This window comes from Crinia signifera, chromosome 3, assembly GCF_055691185.1.
Source record: "Crinia signifera chromosome 3, ASM5569118v1, whole genome shotgun sequence".
NCBI lineage: Eukaryota > Metazoa > Chordata > Amphibia > Anura > Myobatrachidae > Crinia > Crinia signifera.
In genome coordinates, this window is record NC_139219.1 from 29,419,414 (window position 1) to 29,436,175 (window position 16,762).

Below are 16,762 nucleotides of genomic sequence, written 5' to 3' on the forward strand. Positions count from 1 at the left end.
CCGCGAGGGGCGGCGGTACGCGTCCTCCGACCTTTTCATGCCCTACTATCCACTAGGGCGTGGAGTGAGAATAGAATAGTGTGGCGAGCGCAGCGAGCCACCGAGCCCGAAGCGTGGCGAGCGCAGCGAGCCCCGCGAGGGGACGCGGATACCTTCACAGGTAATCGCGTCCCTTCGCGGGCTTCACAGTTGTCGGCGTCGCCACGGACACCTGTGAAGCCCGCGAAGGGACGCGTTTACCTGTGAAGGTATCCGCGTCCCCTCGCGGGGCTCGCTGCGCTCGCCACGCTTCGGGCTCGGTGGCTCGCTGCGCTCGCCACACTATTCTATTCTCACTCCACGCCCTAGTGGATAGTAGGGCATGAAAAGGTCGGAGGACGCGTACCGCCGCCCCTCGCGGGCTCGCTGCGCTCGCCACGCTTCGGGTTGCCGTCTATCGTGGGGCGACGACGGGGACATTTTTAATGTGAAATGGGTCATATTGACCCATTTCACATTTTTTAACATTTTTACACCATTTCAATGTTAAAAAATTTTTTAACATTGAATCCTATGTAAAAATCGGGTGCATCGCGTCGCATCGCGTCGGGACCAATGTTAATGGTCCCGACCGACGCGATGCCCCCGATATTTTACAGTTCCCGACAAGATTTCAATGTTAAAATTTTTTTTAACATTGAAGTCAATGCAAATATCGGGGGCATCGCGTCGGTCGCGTCGGGACCAATGTTAATGGTCCCGACCGACGCGATGCCCCCGATTTTTGTTTCCTAGCCGGCAAAATGGACCTGATTTCAAAGGAAATCGGGTCCATCAGGCTAATCGTGTCCCTTAATTAAGGGACACGATTAGTTACGATTGTGGCCGTGCTAGGAAACAAGTACCAGTCTTTGAATTATTGCGATAGCGACGAGACAGCTGCCAGTATCGTACTTCATAAAGGTCTTTTATTAAAGGGATAATGTTCAGTTGGCTGTGTCCCGTACAATTCTCCACATCGGCAAGCACCCTATAAGCTTTGTCGGCCATCTGTGACCGCTGTTACGGATGAAACGCTTTAAGAAAACCTAACGCTGGTCGCGGTTTGTAAATCTGCCATAGAGATCATGAAACTGGGGCGGCACAGTGCGGCTGGTTTAATGCTCTCTGTAGATGACGTGCGTGGAACGCTGGTCACTGATCGGAACTGTCCCACTGCCTTCCAGAGAAACGTCCTCCCAGATCTTCAGGGATACCAAGTCTGACCGCCTGGAGTTCCCTCGTACAATCTCCAGCGCTTTACAAAAGCCTTCATCTTTCCCGCTTGTCAGTCTCCCATACTCTTCCTCCTTAGGAGCTCATCAATGTATATACCATACTACAGGAACGAGAAAAAACATGTTAGACAGCATACAAGGGACGGCCATTGTGCTCAGTTCGCTGTCCACAGAGACACATTTGAATTGGTTCAAATGTTATACATATATTTGTATGTGGACAATTGGGCTGCACAATGCATTTCGGGACTATGTGCCCTTTGTCAAGGTGCCTCTGGCCTGGTGTCTTGATATAAATGCCTTGTGGTAGCCAGCCCACAGTGTCTGTTCTTATGGTATGAGCAATGGTTATATTGCTGGTCGTGATATATTTTCTATCAGAATTAAAGAAACGCTTTTAATGCACTATATGTTTTTTATAAATTATTTGTGTGTAAGTTTTTTTGCACTTTCCCCTTCTGCAGTTAGGGATAGACTATGGTTAGGGTTGTACTATGGTTTGGGTTAGGCTGCGGTTAGGGTTAGGCTATGGTTAGAGTTAGGCTGCATTTAGGGTTAGACTACTGTTAGGATTAGGCTGCAGCTAGGGTTAGGCTGCGGTTAGGGATAGATTACGGTTAGGGTTAGACTATGGTTAGGATTAGGCTGTGGTTAGGGTTAGACTGCGGTTAGGGTTAGACTGCAGTTTGAGTTAGACTGGTTAGGGTTAGGCTGCAGTTAAGGTTAGACTGTGGTTAGGATTAGGCTGCGGTTATGGTTAGACTATGGTTAGGGTTAGGCTGCGGTTAGGGCTAGACTATGGTTAGGGTTAGGCTGCGGTTAGGGCTAGACTATGGTTAGGCTGGGGTTAGGGTTAAACTATGGTTAGGATTAAGCTACGGTTAGGGCTAGACTATGGTTAGTATTAGGCTGCGGCTAGGGTTAGACTGTGGTAAGGATAAGGCTGCAGTTACGGTTAAACTATGGTTAGGGTTAGACTATGGTTTGGATTAGGCTGCAGTTATGATTAGACTATGGTTTGGATAAGGCTGCAGTTAGGGTTAGATTGCGGTTAGGAGTGCTGCAGTTAGGGTTTGACTATGGTTAGGATTAGGCTGCAGTTAGGATTAGACTGTGGTAAGGATTAGGCTACGGTTAGGGTTAGACTGCGGTTAGGATTAGGCTGTGGTAAGAATTAGGCTGCCGTTTAGTGTGGCCATACACACGCAGATTTATCTTCAGATCTGTCTGGTTTGAACAAAAACATGGTTATGGATGAGGGCAAATGACAGTTGACCATTTGCTTGGAAATGCTGGAAGACTGCCAAACTGTCTCTCATCCATAACCATGTTTTTGTTCCAACCAGCCAGATCTGAAGATAAATCTTATGTATGGGCACCTTTTGACTATGGTTAGGATTAGGCTGCAGTTAGGGTTAGACTATGATTAGGGTTAGGCTGTGGTAAGGATTAGGCTGCAGTTAGGTTAGACTATGGTTTGTATTAGGTTGCAGTTAGGGTTAGATTGCAGTTTGGAGTGCTGCAGTTAGGGTTAGACTGCGGTAAGGATTAGGCTACGGTTATGTTTAAACTACGGTTAAACATAACCGTATTTATGCTGCAGTTAGGGTTAGACTGCGGTTAGGGTGCAGTTAGGATTAGACTGCAGTTAGGGTTAGACTATGGTAAGGATTAGGCTGCAGTTAGGGTTATATTGCAGTTAGAAGTGCTGCAGTTATGGTTAGACTGCAGTTAGGGTTAGACTATATGGTTAGGATTAGACTGTGGTAAGGATTAGGCTGCGGTTAAGGTATGACTATGCGTAGGGTTAGGGTAAGGAGACATAGGTAGCTCTACTAATACAGTACTGTGCAAAAGTTTTAGGCAGATGTGGAAAAGATGCTGCAAAATAAGAAAACTTTCAAAAATAGAAGCGTTAATAGTTTATTTTTATCAATTAACAAAATGCAAAGTGGATGAACAGAAGAGAAATCTTACTCAAATCAATATTTGGTTTGACCACCCTTTGCCTTCAAAACAACATCAATTCTTCTATGTACAGTTGCACAAAATCAGAGAGTTTGTAGGATTATAGTCAGGTGTATGATTAAACAATCATAACAAACATGATAATGATCATCATTTCCGTATGTAGGTTGAAACACATTCATTAACTGAAACAAAAACAGCTATGTAGGAGGTTAAAACTGTGTTAGTAACAGCCAAACTCTGCCACAATATGAGGTTCATATCACAGGTCATACACATGGCAAGACTGAGCACAGCAACAAGACACAAGGTAGTTATACTGCATCAACAAGGTCTCTCCCAGGTATGGGTTCCAAAGCAGACTTTTATAAACATGTCCCTATATCTGTGTATCTTGTATGTACGTATGAGAGATGTACCAGTATAGATAGTAGAAGAAGGACAGGAGATAGAACGCTAGTTTGCACCAGGCCTCTTTCTGGCAATAACTCAGGGTACTGGCGTTCATTACTACAGGTGGGTCGTATGCCAACTCTGAGCTGTCCGCCGGGCAGTGGAAATACCTGAAGGTAGACAGAAAATTGACATTAGTGAACAAATGACCATTCTCTAGATAGCTGGGGCCCGGACAGAAAGAAAAGCAGCCCCATGTAAATTTGCGAGTGAATTGCGAATGGATTGCGTACCAACATCGACTCACAAATCCATACACAATTCCCAAAACATCGAAAGGATTTGGCAGCCTATGCAAATGTGAGTAGCTTTGACCCTTCCACATCACTGCGACAGAGACAGGCTGATCAAGGCCGATGCTGATGACGCAGGCCCTCCCTTAAATGCCTGGACACACCTGCGTTTACACCCATAAAACAGCAGGTTACCACCCCCGGAACACCGGCTTCCTATCAGCGAAATTAAGAAGGAATTGCATATACGTTCCATAGACCTTTTTTTCACCAATCGGACTCGTGCATGCGCAATGTGTATGTTATATTCATTCGACAATCACTCAATCTGCGAATTCTCTCTTAGCAATCAATTCTGACTCAGGACTAATATTCCTTCCAATGTATATTGTGATCAGAGTCAATAACTGATGAGTTAAAGACTAATGGGAAGCAATCAGTGGTGAAACTACTGTAAGGCAGCCCCAGCTGCTGCTTGGGGGAGCAAGTGGCAGCAAGGTCTGTGTGGGCGCCGGCACCCGCTCGACGCACTGACATGCTGCTGCATACCGCTGCCCACTGGCTGAGCACCGGAGGCAAGACAGTCACAGTGTAGGTGCGACCATGGCAGAGACGACAAATCCCCCCACTGATTGAATTGATTGTGCACAGGGCCAACTATTGGCTACTGTGTACAGGATGGGCGGGCGGATGGGCTTTCTAGGGTTGCCTGAGATGCGTTGGAGTCTAGGGAAGCAGCAGTGTGGGGGAGGGGGCACAAACAGTTTGGCAGGGGGTAGCAGAATTTATAGTAACGCCACTGGAAGCAATGTACTGTATAGATACAGATGGATCCAGCCCACCAGCGTCCCTCCTCGGTGCGCCATTTGCCAAAGCTTGCAGAGAATGAGTCACGCATGTATGTGAGACGCTCTTGTGCCCCATTCCGGCAGACTGAATAAGCGCGGCTCCACACTGACTCCGGACTCATTCACTCCGCAACCATCATACAGTAAATGTTCATGGTCCTATCACTATCTGACAGCAAATTCCTCCCTAGTAACCGCACAGCTTTCCTGCAATTGGTCACACAGATAAATGACCCAGGCAGCCTTTTTATACCTTAGACTCCCCCCCCCCCCTCCCAGACTGCCAGGCAAGTGACATACCCACCTTGTGTGCATCAAAGTCATGTCGGTCGTACCATAGAATTTCTAAACAGATCTATAGCTGCTAAAAATGTCTGCTGCAACTAACCCGCAAGGGCCAATGATACTGTATCTGCTCTGACACGCCCACAGAATGCTAGCGATGCGTTTTACTAATCAGCCCCATTACCTCCCACAATCGCTGACTACCTGTCAATCACCCTGCATCTAAATCCTCACCACCATGCCGTCTCTAAGCCATCGTGACTGCAGTGTGACTCAGGTGACTGCACAGTACAAAGACCATTAGCCAATTGGGAAAATGTCAGCCCCTGAAGGTAGGCTCACCTGTAACCAGTCAAAAAGGGGCTGACGACACCAATGTGGCACTTGGGTCATCAGGAGACCAACTTACCTCCATATGTGGTAGAGGAGCAGTGGGGCGTTCAGCACGAGAGTCAGCCATTCCTCCGCGCACATAAACATGATGCAGAACAGACTGTGGATGGAATATTCGGGAAGCACCAGCTGAGAATATAAAAGAGTTGTGAGAATAAATGAATGACTCTGTTCTCCAACCACGTGACAGTGACAGCACCACGATCCCTAGTCGGGGCTTTTATGTGGGCAGTACCATAGGCGAGACGCAAAACGTATAAAACGGTGACACCATCTGCATGGTATGTTTTGCCTTTTTTTTCCCAAAGTGTCGGGACGTGGAGCATAGCTCCGCCCCCCCCCCAACACCCACGAAGCCCCGCCCCCTGTGTTTTGATTGGCCAACAGGCCAACGAATCAAATGCAATGAATGACCATCAATATGTAAAAATATTGATGGTCATCCATTGCATAGTTAAGCACTATCAATGGCCAGTTGCAGAATTGCCATTGATGGCAACTATGGATGGCAACGATGGCCATCCCTACCTCTGCTAAGTTTCTTTTTTACAGGGATGTGACCACGCCCCCTCCAGTTGGCCACGCCCTCTTATTTTACTGGGGCTCGGCAGACCTATCAGGCGCCTATGCCTACAACGCTTCTGACAGATCAGTGATTCCCCTGGTGCTGAGTCCTCAGGTTGCAGGAATTCTGTACACCTCAGTTTTTTAGAGCTGAAACACTAAAAGTGCAGCAGGGAAACTGATTTCCTATTGAGCGTTCCGTGTCATTTCTCCGGTTACAGAGCGCTGCCTTTTTCTGCCTGGGAGCATGCAGTATTGATCACTGTTTCTGCAACACCAGCCCGAGGCACTGGATACAGAACTGAAGGAATCGCCTGTAGACTGAACTCCACTACAGAGAACTAAGGGCCTGAAACTATGGGGCAGATGTATCATAGCAGCGCTTATCGCGCTGCTATGATACTTCCTGCTTCGCCTCAATAGCGAGGCGAAGCAGGAAGGGACATCGACAAGATGTATTAACATCTTGTCTGCCGAAGCGGGGGAGCGTTAACTCCCCCCTTCAGCGATGTCCCTTTCTGGAGATAGCGCATCAGTTAATACTGATGCGCTATCTCCTGTCCCCCGGCCGGCCGCACTGGGCATGCGCGGGATCTCGCTGTTCACGCGAGATCCCCAGCGCAGCCCACAGCTGACAGCAGGGACAGCGCTGTCCCTGCTGTTTAGATAGGGCTTCGCCAGCCTGATGCTGGCGAAGCCAAAACCGGCTTCGTGCGGAACGGTCAGCGATGCTGACCGTTCATACATTCGGCCTGCTATCATTTTGATAGCAGCGCCGATATGGACAGGGGCGCATAGCGCCCCTGTCCATTAACGCATCCCGGCCGCTTCATACATGGGGGAGAAGCGGTATCAGTGCACATAACGTGCGCTAATACCCCTTCTCCCCCATAACGACCGTTGATACATCTGCCCCATTGTCCCTTATTCTGGTTCACTCGCAAATTCCTTCTCAAATGGACAAAACCATGCTGCACTGCACGTGGGGCAGATGTAACTTGTGCAGAGAGAATTAGATTTGGGTGGGGTCTTACTTCAAAGTGAGATCTATATTGCAGTGTAAAAAAAAAAGTAGTCAGTATTTTCCCTGCACAGAAACAAAATAACTCACCCAAATCTTACTCTCTCTGCATAATTTACATCTGCCCCACCTGCAGTGCACATGGTTTTGTCCATTTGAGAAAGAATTTGCCTTAGCGAGTGAACCAGAATAAGGGCCTTTGTGTATGGGGTGCAAGTGAAGCAAATACATTTACAATATATGGTTTCTGTGCAGGGTAAATACTAGCTGATCTTGCATGTAGCCAGGGGCGGATTCGGGACCAAAAGTGTCCCTGGAGAATTTCTGGAAGTGGCCTCATGTGGGCGGCACCAAATCAGCAATGGGCGGAGACAGCATAGCAGTAGGCAGAATTATTACATCGTTATACCTAGAGACATCGACAACAGGCAAGGCTAAAGCATTGGCCAGCAAACACTGGAGAGGTGGGGGTGGGGCATGGCCCTCCTGCAATATAGTGGAAATAGAGTGTGCTGCATATTCTAGTTCTACTGGCTATAACGACCGGGCTGAGCATCTGTATCGCAAGCCCCCGTAACACTGAGCGATTTTTGCAAATTTTCCTTATGATTTTGACTATGTAGGCAAAAATGTATGGAAGCTGCGTTGCCACATATTAGTACCAATTCATATTACACCACACACTGCACCAGGTTGAGCCCCTTAGACAAACTGCACCAGGATTATGCACACCATAATGCCCATTACATATTATACCACACCGTAATGCACATTACATATTATACAACACACCATAATGCCCATTACATATTATACCACACACCATAATGCCTATTAAGTATTATACCACACACAGTAATGCCTATTACATATTATACAACACATCGTAATGCCTATTACATATTGTACCACACAACGTAATGCATATTATATATTATACCACATAACTGCCGCTTACCTCCATGCTCGTTACATGCTTGTTGTCAGGTTTCTTGCTTGATGCAAGGGGTTACATGCTCATTTCCAGTGGTTACATCACTTTGGGGTTTCATGCTTATTGCTATGGAGGGTTAAATGCTTGTTGCCAGGGGGGTTACATGCTCATTGCTATGGGGGGTTAAATGCTCGTTACCAGGGGGTTACATGCTCATTGCTATGGGGGTTACATGCTCGTTGACAGGGGGTTACATGATCATTGCTATGGGGGGGGGGTTAAATGCTCATTGCCAGGGGGTTTCATGCTCATTGCCAAGGGGGAATTACATGCTTATTGCCAGGGAAGTTCCACACTTGTTGCCCACAAGGGATTACGTGCTCGTGGCCCAGGGGGAGTTACTTGTTAGTTTACCAGGGGGGTTACTTACTCGTTGCTCAGAGGGAATACATGCTTGTTGCCCAGGGGGAGTTACATGCTCATTGCCCAGGAGGAGTTAATTGCTTGTTGCCCAGAGGGAGTTATATGCTCTTTGCCCAGGGGGAGTTACTTAATCGTTGCCAAGGGAGAGTTAAATGCTCGTTACCCAGGTGGAGGTAATTGCTCATTGCCCAGGGGGAGGTAATTGCTCATTGCCTGGGATGTCACTGCACGCCAGCCCAGCGCTCCCGGAATGCACACTTCTGGGCAGTGTTAGGCGCTCTGTGCTCTCCTGGCAGGCACTAGAGGTGCAGATACACCTCTAACGTCTGTCTCCACACCAGATGGCAGCCATCTTTGGAGGTGCGCAGGGTCTCTGTATACAGACAGAGACTCTTAACAACTGAGACGCCGCTGCCCACTTGTCCTGGTTCCCGCGGGGGATCCAGCGGTCTCATGTTTGGGTAGCCTCCCTGGAAACTCCCCTACGAGATTAATGGCCAATCCACCCATGCATGTAGCCCACAGATATTAGACAGCTTTATTTTTACAGTGTAATATATATTTGTAGTCTGGAGATCCGGGTGGCTCAGCGTGCCACATGCGGGTGCTGTAGGGCAGGGACGGTGCCTCCCACAATGATGGCCAAGGCTTGGCTGTCATAGTGGATGCCTCAATTGATTTCTGTTGTGAGGATGGCAAATGAACACACTACAAGTTATGACCATGGGTCCCCCAATCTCCCCCACATTCCTACCTGTCAGTCACATGAAGTCATGTGTGATGTCTCATTACCTGTCTATTCATGTGTGGTGTATAATACGGCCAGAGGAAGATTATACAAATCCTATATCTAATTAGATACGAGACACTGACCTACAATTGCCGCGGTTGGCTGCGTGAAACATAGTACATCAAATATTTAATAGTTCCCCATGCATCTGAAAATGTACTTTCATGGTTAGATAAAAATAAATGCAGAACGGAGACCCGGCGGAGCCTGACCTTTCTCTCCGCAATTTTCTAGATATTTAAGTAATTAGTTGTGTAAATCCTGACATTTAAGAACTGGCAGATGGAAGACGCTGGTGGCTGCTGGGCTCAGGATAAGTCCTGATATAGTTACATCATGACTGTCAACCATAGTGTATAACAGTCCTAGAGCTAGAGTTACAGCATACATCAACTCTTGGGGGTCTATGTACTAAGCCGTAGAGGGAAATAAAGTAGGTGGAGACAAAGTACCAGCCAATAAGGCCCTAACTGCCACATTACATACTGTGACAGTTAGGAGCTGATTTCTAGTACTTTATTTCCGTCCACTTTACCTCTCTCCTTGGTTTGTCTAATGACCCGGAGACAGAGAAAGATGCTGGGCCTGGTTCAGTTCACACAGGTCACATCTAGCAGATGCTTGCAGAATGCGCAATGTCGGGCCCAGGTCTCACTCCACTTTTCTGTGCACCAACTGGGCGGTAACTTTGTGGATGCACAGAAAGGATCCATCTGTTGGGCAGAGACTCTTGGAAATGTTGGGGAGCATGTAGCCGGGCTTCTATGATAGTTTGAAGAATGTGCATTACAAAGGGGTGCCTGTTGGGTTCTTTGCCCTCTGTAAATGATCCGTCCGAAACAGGCGCCCCTTTGAAAATACCGACATTGCTGGCTGTTGCGTTGGCTAATAACAAAGCTGCTGGCGGTGCCATTATAAGCATTAATATTGAAGGATAATTGCCTTATCACAGGGGTGGTAAATTGGGCTGTCATGGCTGCCTGCACTTGCGCATGTTTCTGCCTGACTCAGAATCAGGCTCTGACTTCAGGGGTCGGAGCAGAGCAAAGAAAGAAAATACTGTACATGTTTTAAGTATTATATCTGCATGCAGGATAAATACCATCTGCTTTTGCATGTAGGCCACGAATGTTGGACAGCTTTATTTTTGCATTGCGGTTTAAGGCCCCCATACACTATGGGCCTTATTCTAGTTCACTCTTTCTGACAAAATCCTTCTTAGATGAACAAAACCATGTGCACTGCAGGTGGGGCAGATGTTACTTGTGCAGAGAGAATTAGATTTGGGTGGGGTTTTTCTTCAAAGTGAGCTCTATATTGCAGTGTAACAATAAAGCAGCCAGTATTTACCCTGCACAGAAACAAAATAACTCCCCCAAATCTAATTCTCTCTGCACATTTTACATCTGCCCCCCTGCAGTGCACATGGTTTTGTCCATCTAAAAAGGATTTTGTCAGAAAGAGTGAACTAGAATAAGGCCCTATGTGACATACGATATGTCGTATGCGGTCCTTCTGCATAAGATGTACCGTATGCGATCCCATTCCCCGCTGCCGGGAGGGGGGCCAAGTCGGTGGTCGGACGTGCAGTAGGTTCAACCGCCCACTCCGATGTGCATGGGACCATGCATTGGATCAGATTTCAAACACCTCCAATATGGCCACTTTTCAGCCAATCTCTTGGACCGATCCATCGGAATCCAGTGGAAAGAGGCGAAATCGGACAAGTGCATGGGGGCCTTTAGCTTTTATATGGGAGATGCCCCTCCCAAATCTCGATCTCTGCACATGTTGTACATCTGCCCCCCAGCAGCGCAGCATGTGTTACCCAGGTGCGCACTTGCATGTTTTTTCCCAACTCTAAGTTAGCCTAATTATTGGTTACTATTTGTGGAGCCTATATTTTCCCTACATATCTTAGACACCGTATTCTTGGCAGTAAGGTCATGGACACCCAACCCAGTGACTCAGGTTGGGACAGCAACTGGTGCAGCTCCCCTGTTTGAATTTAGAACTGGGCTGCATCCCCGCCTCTGGATCCACTGACCACACATGTGCACTGGCCAGGAGGCGGAATCTTCTGCTGGGTAAGTTTGTGAAGGGCAGCACATAGGCTTCAGTAGTCTAATGTCATCTTCTGATGGCGTTTGCTACGGGTGTAATCTTGGGAAGACTTTGCAGCATCATAACCCTCATAGAAACCTTTGAGGTTTGCGGCTACTATTGGGAATGTAGCTGATATTGGAGATGCTTGCTGCGGTCCCCCCTTCATACATTGGGGGTGATACTAAATATTTGCGGTAACCGGAATAAACCGCAAATATTAAGTGATGAACAAGCTCCAAAGAGGTGGATGTACTAAGCCTTGGAGAGCGATTAATTGGAGAGAGATAAAGTAGCTGCAAATCAGCTGCTACCTGCCATGTTGCAGATTGTGCTTCATACCGATGCCAGAACCTGGATATATATCGCATTACTCCCAAATATTCAGGGAATTCAATTTAAAACGAGAACATTTTTTAATAACATTCTCAAGCTATTGAAAAATGACAGTACCTCGACCTTCTGTGATTTATTATCGTACCAGTCTTTGCAAATAAACCACCGGGCGCATCGTTGGAAACATTTGAGGCCAAACTGCATTCACTGGAGAGAGCACCCAAAATGTGATTGCAAGCTCTACGGTGCCAATTAGCAATTATGCGAATACGCCCCTACAGTACGGTGCCCACATTAGAACACAGCTTCCCTTTCACCTCTCCCATCACCAGACAGAGGAGATCATATGCGAATTACTTCCGGGAGCCCATTTCACTCAGCGCACAGTTGAAGTCTGTCCAACCACCCTCCAGCGAGTACTTTGCAATGTGAAGTCTGGGGACTAATATAATGGGACTGATTCAGATTTGTAAGCAAAGCAAAAAAAGGCACATACCTGTAAATGGGGAAAACCATGCTGCACTGCAGGTGGGGAAGATGTAACATGTGCAGAGAGAGAGCTAAGGCCCCTATACAATACTATGTCTGATTTGGCCTCTTTTCAGACGATTCTGATGGATCGGGATGAGAAATCGGGTGAAAAGTGGCCAAATCAGAGGCGTTTGACATCCGATCCGATGCGCAGTTCTGCTGCACGTACAACCTCCGACTCACAACCCCCTCCCCTCCCGGCAGCGGGGAACGGGATTGCATCCAATATATTGTATGTGTGCCTGCCTCCCGGGAAGCTCCCAGTTGGTTCAAAGGGCATCGTATGCGATTTCTCCCCTCTGAGAAGTCACATGGGGCCTTATTCTAGTTCACTCTTTCTGACAAAATCCTTCTTAGATGGACAAAGCCATGTGCTCTGCAGGGGGGCAGATGTAAAATGTGCAGAGAGAATTAGATTTGGGGGAGTAATTTTGTTTCTGTGCAGGGTAAATACTGACTGCTTTATTGTTACACTGCAATATAGAGCTCACTTTGAAGAAAAACCCCACCCAAATCTAATTCTCTCTGCACATGTTACATCTGCCCCACCTGCAGTGCACATGGTTTTATCCATCTAAGAAGGATTTTGTCAGAAAGAGTGAACTAGAATAAGGCCCATAGTGTATGGGGGCCTTTAGATTTGGATGGGGGGTTACTCACCATTAAATTATTTCTCCTCTGTTCATAAAGAAAAGTAAACCTATACTTACTGAGGATGGGACAACCCCGAACCGTAAAGCGGAGGGAAGTCTGGAGAGAGACCCTAGCCTCATCAGGAGGATGGGGTCCTTCTAAGCTTCGTGAAGGAGGGTTACACAGAACCTCTTCCCCAGGGTTGCCGACTTTATAATTCTCCTCTCCGGGAGAAGACCGGAGAGGAGAGTTCCAGCAGTCGCTCAGGTGGCGTGGCTTAAGTGTGCCGTCTCTAAGCCCCGCCCCCATGGTGACAAACTGCCGAATTCACGGATCTCCGTGGAGGGGGCGGGGCTAAAATGACGCGATCGTGTCATTTTAGCTCCGCCCCTCCTCTGAGACCCGGTCTTCAGGAGACTCCCGGCCATTCCGGGAGAGTCGGCAACCCTGCTCTTCCCCCTCAGTAGGCCTTTTTTTCATGTTTACTCGGTAATGAAGCCAAATACCTCGTACTTCAAGTAAATAAATATATCTAGAAAACAAAGACTAGTGCAGTGGTTCTCAAACTTGCTCCTCAGGACCCCACACAGTTCACGTTTTTCAGGGCACCCAGCAGGTGCACAGGTGCATTTATTACTCATTGACACATTTTAAAAGATCCACAGACGGAGCTAATTATTTCACTTGTGATTCTGAGAGGAGACCCGCAAAACATGCGCTGTGTGGGGTCCTGAGGACAGACTTTGAGAACCTGCGGACTAGTGTACAACACTGCGCCCAATCTGGAGACTGTACGTCTCAACCTTCGCTGCAACTCATTTTTTCCTTGGAAATTTGAGATTCTATCGGGTAGCGGTAATAATGGTTCCTGTCCAGTTTCCCAGCAGAAACATCTCATTTCCGATCCATCACCAGCTCGTCACGACCGTGACAGAACCGCTGCATTTCTCCTCATAGAAAAGCGTTGAGTTTGTAAGATTTGAACAACGCATTTAGCGGCATGATTCATATATGCAAATGATGACAAAAAATGTGGGGTTTATCCATCTTTAAAGCACATCGGATTAAATATTAAATTTAATAGAGACGCAGTCAGTGCCAGCCACTCAGCATTTACTATATTTGTCTAGGTCCTCGTAACGGTAACGAGACGGAAATGACTGTTTCTGGGATAATTTCCAGCCATTGTTCCGGGAGCGCAGTCCTCAGCTGGAGGTGTAGCGTCTTATTGCGATGAGTGATGGCGACGACGTGAGCCTCTCCAGTCTTGTTGCATTTTTTGTTTTTAATACAGCAGTAATTAGAGTACACGTTGTACTTTGCAGATTTCATATATGAGCACAATAAATTCTCTGTTTTCTGCACAGGTTCATAGTGTTATTTTTAAAGGACTGGTAGTGAAGTATATTATATTTGAAACTTTATTAACCTCTGATTGCCTGGGTGGTAATCCACCACTTGCATACGGGTAGGACAGACTATGCCCCAAATGTCCAATGAAATGACACTCACACACATTGGGGACTATTATCTACTCCCCCCCCCCACTTCTCTGTCAGTCTACACTTTAGACAGAGATAAATGAATTGATAGATAGCTACATAGTGCCCCTTACACATATTGCCCACAGTAGTAGTGCAGCTTACACATACTGCCCACAGTAGTAGTGCCGCTTACACATACTGCCCACAGTAGTAGTGTCACTTACACATATTGCCCACAGTAGTAATGCCGCTTACACATACTGCCCACAGTAGTAGTGCCACTTACACATAATGCCCACAGTAGTAGTGTCACTTACACATACTGCCCACAGTAGTAGTGTCACTTACACATACTGCCCACAGTAGTAGTGTCACTTACACATACTGCCCACAGTAGTAGTTCCCCTTACACACAATGCCCACAGTAGTAGTGACATACATAATGCCCACAGTAGTAGTGCCGCTTACACACAATGCCCACAGTAGTAGTGACATACATAATGCCCACAGTAGTAGTGCCCCTTACACATAATGCCCACAATAGTAGTGCCTTACATAATGCCCACAGTAGTAGTGCCCCTTACACATGCTGTCCACAGTAGTAGTGCCCCCTACACATACTGCCCAAAGTAGTAGTGCCACTTACACATAATGCCCACAGTAGTAGTGACATACATAATGCTCACAGTACTAGTGCCCCTTACATATAATGTCCACAGTAGTAGTGACCTACATAATGCCCCCAGTAGCAGTGCCACGTAAACACACTGCCCACTGTAGTAGTGCCCCTTACACATACTGCCCATAGTAGTAGTGCCCCTTACACATACTGTCCAAAGTAGTAGTGCGCCTTACACATACTGCCCACAGAAGAAGTGCCCCTGACACATATTGCCCACAATAGTATTGCCCACAGTAGTATTGCCCCTTACACATACTGCCCACAGTAGTAGTGCCAATTACACAATGCCCACAGTAGTAGTGCCACTTACACAATGCCCACAGTAGTAGTGCCCCTTAACCATATTGCCCACAGTAGTAGTGCCCCTTAACCATATTGCCCACAGTTGTAGTGCCCCGTACACATACTGCCCACAGTAGTAGTGCCACTTACACAATGCCCACAGTAGTAGTGCCCCTTAACCATATTGCCCACAGTAGTAGTGCCCCTTAACCATATTGCCCACAGTTGTAGTGCCCCGTACACATACTGCCCACAGTAGTAGTGCCCCTTACACCTAATACCCACAGTAGGGGAGAGAGGGGGGGGGGAGTGTGGTACTTACACAGGAGATCAGCTGCTCGCGCTGACTCATCTAGATTTAAAAAATAATGCCACAGCGACATTTTTTTAAATGGGAACCGCACAGTTACTTTCTCTTTTTTACGTTGATCCAACTCAGAATCAGGCCCTTAGTTCTATCCATTGAGGGTCACCCTGCAATCACAGCATATATCGGCACAACAGTCGCTATATAGAACAATAACCCTGACTTATGCTTTGTTCACCCAAACTGCCGACACGGCTGCCGACAGGTCATCATAAGCAAACTTGGAAATGGTTTCTATGTTGTGCCAATCTCTCCCTGCCATGTGCTGCCTAAGCCTGGCATCAGCTGAGACTAGGACCTAGCTGACTGTCATACATTACATGCCTATGCTGGCGCATTTGATGTTAACAAAAGACAGGGTACAGGGGGACGTGCTGCTTATACCAGATGAGCAGTAGACAGAGCACATTACATACAGATAACCAGCCACCGATGCCGGGGACAGGAGAATGCAATGGACTCACCTTGCGGAGGAGGAAGCAGATCCGCTCAATGTTTCTTAGCCGCTCCCTCTATAAAAGAATAACATAGAGTGACTGCTCAGACGCCTCCTGTGCCGCACAATGCAAGCTATACATATATACAGTATTTATCAGTTTCTGAAATGTTGTTATAGTTTATTCATATCCGGGGCTCCAATGCTCTGTCTACAGTTCCCAACATCTCCCCAGATCTGGGGCACCACCGTCCTAATCACCTTCAGCATTTAATCCTATGGATCAAGTCCGGGCAATGGCTGCAGGCAGCGATGAAAGTCTTATGTTCCCACTTATGGTACCAGTGACTGCAAATAGGTAATGGCGGGGTTGTCATCAGTGCTCACAATCCAATGAAATGCGGTTCACATACCAACGCTGCAATTCTCTCTTTTCTTATATATATTTTTATTTATGCAGAGGATTAAAGTCCAAAAAAAGGAAAAATAATACAACATATGTATCAGAATATGCACATTAAATGTAACAAAAAAATTGTTCATATTAATTGCAAAATGCATATTATCAAAATTAAAACATTGAGATATTTCCATATTATGGAACAGTCCTCCGATTTTGTAACTATTAATATATAACACTGTAACTATCAATATTCTTAAATGTGATATCATCACATCAGGGGGAGGGAGAACAGGGGAGAAGTGGTGGTGGTGGGGGGGGAGAGGTGGGGGAAGGGGGA

At 46.9% G+C, this 16,762-nt stretch overlaps 1 protein-coding gene across 2 annotated transcripts in view; it reads right to left on the reverse strand.

Annotated features, from left to right (window-relative positions):
- Nucleotides 1-852: 852 nt before the first annotated feature.
- Nucleotides 853-16,762, reverse strand: part of CNIH3 (cornichon family AMPA receptor auxiliary protein 3) — a 71,051-nt gene continuing 55,141 nt past the window's right edge. Inside the window, exons 3-6 of one of the 2 annotated variants that reach the window (XM_083175565.1) lie at nt 16,051-16,098; nt 5,453-5,565; nt 3,644-3,787; nt 853-1,357 (exon numbers count right to left, since the gene is read on the reverse strand). In XM_083175565.1, coding sequence (XP_083031691.1) covers nt 1,330-1,357; nt 3,644-3,787; nt 5,453-5,565; nt 16,051-16,098 — 333 coding nt within the window. In that variant the 3' untranslated portion in view covers nt 853-1,329. Of the gene's footprint in view, nt 1,358-3,165; nt 3,788-5,452; nt 5,566-16,050; nt 16,099-16,762 lie in introns of those variants that run through there. The other variant, XM_083175563.1, reaches the window with a different exon arrangement.